The 6,000-nt window shown below is 36.2% G+C and overlaps 1 protein-coding gene across 1 annotated transcript; it reads left to right on the forward strand.

The window, feature by feature from the left end:
- Nucleotides 1-3,367: 3,367 nt before the first annotated feature.
- Nucleotides 3,368-5,356, forward strand: LOC120185195 (BTB/POZ and TAZ domain-containing protein 3-like). The gene is made up of 5 exons (XM_039189485.1): nt 3,368-3,748; nt 3,870-4,000; nt 4,223-4,529; nt 4,620-4,933; nt 5,045-5,356. The coding sequence occupies exons 1-5, from the start codon at nt 3,404-3,406 to the stop codon at nt 5,172-5,174; spliced, it is 1,227 nt and encodes a 408-aa protein (XP_039045416.1). The 5' UTR covers nt 3,368-3,403; the 3' UTR covers nt 5,175-5,356.
- The last annotated feature ends 644 nt before the right edge of the window (nt 5,357-6,000 follow it).

Consider the following 6,000-nt stretch of genomic DNA (forward strand, 5'->3'; position numbering starts at 1 on the left):
AACACCGGATAAAAAAGTTGTTGCATTTTTAAAAACCTCAAGCAAATCGGTTATTTTGGCTATAGTTTCCCAACTCGAATCCGGATAAATGTCTGGGACATGACCCCTCTCGAAAAGCCGATCGTGAAATGTTTGCAATGTTTCCCTTTGCCTTAAGGCAGTATGCATCATCATCCAAGTTGAGTTCCAACGAGTTGGACAATCCAAATTAGGACCCAAAGCTTTTTTATTAACAGACTTACAAAATCGTTTATAATCATTTAGTCTTTTGTTGTTGTTACAAAGAATCGATTTTATCATTGTTTTAAATTCTAATCTAATTGGCTCAATAACCTCCAAACCGGCTTGCACGGATAAATTAATTATGTGTGCAACGCAACGGGTATGAAAAACGCACCGTCTAAAATCGGTGAAAGTAATATTTTCAATCTTGGAACCGCGTTTGTATTATTCGATGCATTATCAAAGGATATAGAAAAAATTTTATTTTCTAATTTATAAAGACAAATTACCCGTTTTAAAAGTGTAAATAAATTAGCACCGGTATGCGGCTCACCGAATAATTCAAACGCGATTGTTCTTTTCATCATTTGCCAATTATCTTGATCTAACCAATGTGACGTAACGGCTAAAAAGAATTTCCGGTATTATGAGGGGAACTCCAAACGTCACATGTAAGCGACACACCATAACGGTGTTCTTGGAATCCTAAAATCATTTTTTCCCTCGCCGTACGCCACATTTTTATAGCATCTCTTCTAAGGGTAGTACGACTTACTTGAGTATAACGTGGTTGCATTAGTTGTTGAATTGTTGTCGTGAAATCTTCATCATCAAAGTGGTCGAACGGCAATGCTTTTGTAATCACGAACTTTGTAAACGCTTCTCGTAATTTTTCGTTGTCGTAAACAAAAACACCACCTTGCGGTGTAAGATTCGATTGACTAGGATCCGATCTTGAGCGAAGTGCCTTGCATGATTTTGTCAAATGGTTCTTCAACGTTGTGTTTCCTTCCGATGCAAGAAACTTTAGACAAAGTTTACAACGCGCCCTCCTCGAGCCATTTGACATCTCACATAAATCGTAGTGATCCCAAATATCTTTGTTTCGAGTGTGTTCGATCACTCTCACGACTTCAAGGTTTCCCCCGACGGAAGATTCAGCAGTGTTACTCATGATGAATAAAAAATTACAAAACTAAGATTTGAGAGATGTTTAAGTGTTGTGTAATAAGATTTGAGAAAGTTGTAATCAACCAAATACATCCCCAACCTATTTATACATGTTTAGGATGGTAAAATAGTAATTTTTTAAAGAAAAAAACGGTCAAAAACGGTCACAAACGGCTATATTAACGGCTAGTTTTTTAAACCCAGACCGGTTTTTTTTTCCGGATAAAAACCGGTTTTTTAACCGGTTTTTTTCAAACCGGTTTTTTATTCGGTTAAAAAACCGGTCTGGGTTTTTTTCTCCAAACCGGTTAAAATAACCGGTTTAAAAAAATCCGATACGGTTAAAAAAAACCGGTTTTTCCCAAAACCGATTTCGAATATTTTTTTCGGATATTCGGATATTCGGATTTTTTGTGCACCCCTAGAAACTAGCATATCCTTGTCTTTCTTCAAACAGCCGAGCTTTCCACGCGATATCATCTATACACGTGTGCATGTAGTATTGGTCAGTTCATGTATGGTCGTGCGATGAATACGAGGTGGTCCCCACCTTCTATGAAACTAGTACATATGTCACACTCGCGTCCTATGTCTTCTCCTGATAAATTCAAAAGATTGTAAATTATAGGTAGGTCGAATTAATTGTTTTATTCGAATTTTAATACTAATATTTTAAAAAATATTTTTTAATAATTGAATTAACATTTGAATAGTTAGTAGCTCCAACTCTTAAATTATAATATAAATTTTAGCAGTGTGGTTTTTTAACTTCACAAATAGAATTAAAAATCATTATATATCTCATATTACAAATATTTTTACTCTCGCTTTTTCTTATATTTCGTTTTAGCTTCGCTAATTAAACTAATCGAACTATAATTTTTTTTATTTAATTGATTCATTTTAAATGATATTGATTAAATACTAATATCAAATTCTTTTTAAGAGGTCTAAAGTTTTGGCTTGAAAGGCAAAATAGTAAAGCTAATTGGGGGGGGGGGGAGTTTGCATCACAGTCGCTATTGTTTTGAGATAAAAGTTCACCGACATTACCAGTTTGAATGGCTCTGATTTTATCTCAGATCTAATATATATCTTCTTTTTTATTTATATTTGACGGGTTTAATCTTTGATTACTGAAATTAAATGTTATGATTATCTCTAGTTAAGTTTAATTCATAAGAAGTTTGAATTTGACTTGAAATTTCATTTAAAATGGATCAAATTTTACAAAGTTTAAGTGTTACGACTGAAATTTTTTATATTTTAGTAATTCGGATGGAAACATGATTAAAATTCAATGACTAAACATATGGTTTCTCATCAATTTTTATTACTGTAATATTTCAAAATAAAAGTACACTCTTAGTTCCTAAACTAGTACTTTTCTTCCGTTTTGGCACCTAAACTTTCAATTTTTTCAAAATCATACCTAACGTTTACTTTTGGTTTCATTTTAGTACCCCACCGTTAGATGTTCAGGTATTAAAATGAAACAAAAAGTTAACATCGTGATACTAAAATGAAACAAAAAGTTAACGACGTGTACTAAAATGAGACAAAAAGTAAACGTTAGGTACCGTTTTGTAAAAATTGGAAGTTTATGTACTAAACGGAACAAAAGTGATGTTTAGGTATTATACATGTAGTTTACCCATAAAAGTAACACATGATTTAAATATACCAATAGAAGCCTGATTTGTGAAGAAAAATGCTAATGTTTATACCTTACATTTCATAAAAATAATTAAAACGAAACATAAAATCCATGACACATCAACTTAAAGTTGAGATTTTTAAGTTTGGATCTTATTATTATAAGCGAATCAACCTTAGTCCTCAATGTTGAAAAGCTTTGTAGATCATTAAATACTCCGAAGAAGATCCGGAAAATCTAGACTGATTTTTCTTAGATCAATTACCAAATCTAGCCTTAAAGGTAGGCAACCGTTAAGAAATATTTATCAGTTGATGCTTTTCCTGTTTGATCTGTTAAGTTTTCAAGTTTAAACATTCCTTGTCGGATTAGATTTTGACATTAAACGGTGCAACCTTAAGATTCCATTTAATGAAATCCATATATTTGTATGAATTTGGTGTATATATACATACACATATATTCATCTCTCCAAGTTCATATTTATAAAGCTGATTAATTACTGAAGTTATTGCTCATTTTCGATTTTGTTTGATTTTTCTGTGCAGGTGTTCCGGTAAGAATTTATGTTTCATGGCTTCGGCAGCTATCGATTCTGCTCTGATGTCATCGCATATCCAGACCTTAACTTGGTCGTCGCCTGAACATGTAGAGGAAGCGAATCCGTCCGATACTTTACCCGTGCCGGAAGCTCCTGCGTGTTCTTTGGTGTCTAGTAGTTGCAACATCCCGAAACCGCCTCCTCCTCCGAGTAATATCGGTGCGAGAAGTAAGTATCCGAGAAGGCCGCTCGAGTGCTGCTTTGTCCCGAAGGAGACAACGGAGATGTGGGACAAGGTTTTCAAGGATGGTTATGGTGTAGATGTTTGCATCCTCGCCGAGGACAGATCATGTGTTCCTGCTCATTCTGTTGTTCTGGTCAGTTCAATCGTATTTGTGTTTAAATGTTTATCAAACTCAAACGGATTCGGAAACAGAAATTCGGGCTTTAATCGATTTATTTGTAAGTTGAAGCTATATGTATAATGGTTTTATGCAGAGAATTGCATCACCTGTGCTGGGTAGTATCATCGAGCAATCAAAAGTCAATCATGGTATGAGATACATCAAAATTCCCGGAGTAGCTCACGATGCGGTCCGAGTGTTCGTTCGTTTTTTATATTCATCCCGGTACGTTTGAAATCATTTTGATGGTAGTTTCATGTGTTTTCTAACCAGACATCGAAACTGAATACAGCAAGTTTGTGTATGTTTTGATGCTGTTATGTCATGATACTGCAATGAAATTTGTTGTCTCTTCTCTGTTCATTGCTTGATTGGGAAATTTTCGGTTTTCTCAGTTATCCGAGTTATAATCTGGTATGCTCATGTTTTTTCGATACGGAAATGCAGCTATGAAGAGAAAGAGCTGAAGAAGTTTGTTCTCCATCTATTAGTGTTGTCGCATGCCTACTCGGTTCTGCAACTGAAAAGAGTTTACATTAGCTTACTGGAGCAGGGCTGGCTTAACAGAGAAAACGTGATCGATGTACTTCAGTTGGCCCGGAATTGTGATGCACCTAGGCTCGCCTTTGTTTGCATTCGCATGGTCGTAAAGGATTTCAAGTCTGTATCATCGACTGAAGGGTGGAAAGTAATGAAACGTGCTAATCCGGCTCTCGAGCAAGAACTTGTAGAGTCCGTTGTTGAAGCCGATTCTGTAAGTCGAACGCTTCTCGGTTTACGCTTACGTTAGTAGACGGCTTGTTTTAAAAACCATCGGCTTTACTTATTGCTTTGTTTTCCTTGGAGAAAGCAAGAGAGGCAGAGGAAAATAGAAGAGAAAAAGGTCTACTTGCAATTACACGAGGCAATGGAGGCTCTCCTTCACATTTGCAAGGACGGTTGTCGAACTACCGGTCCTCGTGACAAAGTGCTGAAAGGAAACCATGTTACCCGCAATTTCCCAGCTTGTAAGGGACTCGAGGCTTTAGTTCGTCATTTCTCCGGTTGTAAGACTCGGGTCCCGGGAGGATGCAGTCATTGCAAGCGCATGTGGCAGCCTCTTGAATTGCATTCCCGCATTTGCAATGAACCGGATTATTGCAAGGTTCCTCTTTGCAGGTAAGTAACCGTTGATTCCGGTGATTGATCATTATAGTGCATGTCAACAATGACAAATGAATCGGACATCCGATTCCGGTGATTTGATCATCTCCTTCCCCTGTTTCATAGGCATTTTAAAGAGAAAATTCAGCAGCAATGCAAGAAAGACGAGACTAAGTGGAAGCTATTGGTTAGCAAAGTTATTGCAGCAAAAAATGCAGCCGGACCGTTCTTCTCTCAGAGGTCGGGTTTGTTGTGATATCTTTAATGTAATACATGTATACATATGTATATGGCATTACCATGTATTTTTATCAGAATGGTTAATGCCTCGTATCAATAACAAAGACTGAAAATTGAACAGTTCAGCTTTCTTAATTTAGAAGCGTCAATATCACCATTAATGTCTTATACATCAGAGTCTTTGTTTATCCGAGTTTACACATATTAGATCCCTCCGCGATGTATCGAAGTGTTTCTTGATCGTCGTCTCGGAATTCAATCCGTCCATCGTGACTTAGTCCTCGGTTAAGTAGCGAATCTAAGATATTAAACTCGTGACTTAGTCCTCGGTTAAGTAGCGAATCTAAGATATTAAACTCGTAATTAACTCTGAAGGACTTAACGTAAGGATGATTCCACTCCGACATGAATTCTTCAACCTGGTGATGTGAGAGTTGCCTTAGTGAGGCAATATCTTTGTTCCTTGCAAGCTCTCTGGCATTGCTCAACAGTGCAAATTTTTAATCATACATGCCATTCTGAATCAACAGAGAATCACGGAAATAAAAACGTTACGACGTAAAATCCGGAACTTAACTCGATTGATTCATATTATTATATATATATATTCTTAAAATCGGAAACTTAGCTCGGTACCATTTCATCAAATGTTTGCCTCAGACTCAAAATGCAACGTTGGGCTGCTTCCTTTTGCTTCAACATCTCCCAATGTTTGTCATAATTATAAAAAAAATCCTTTTCTTCCCAAAGATCAAGTTCTTTCGATAAACTCTCAATCTCCGATTCCACGCATCGTGTTGCTCGAGTCTTAGTTCCAGTGACATTTTGTTAATGTTAGTAAT

Source organism: Hibiscus syriacus, unplaced genomic scaffold (genome assembly GCF_006381635.1).
Source record: "Hibiscus syriacus cultivar Baekdansim isolate YM2019G1 unplaced genomic scaffold, ASM638163v2 tig00113002_pilon, whole genome shotgun sequence".
NCBI classification, from domain to species: Eukaryota; Viridiplantae; Streptophyta; class Magnoliopsida; order Malvales; family Malvaceae; genus Hibiscus; species Hibiscus syriacus.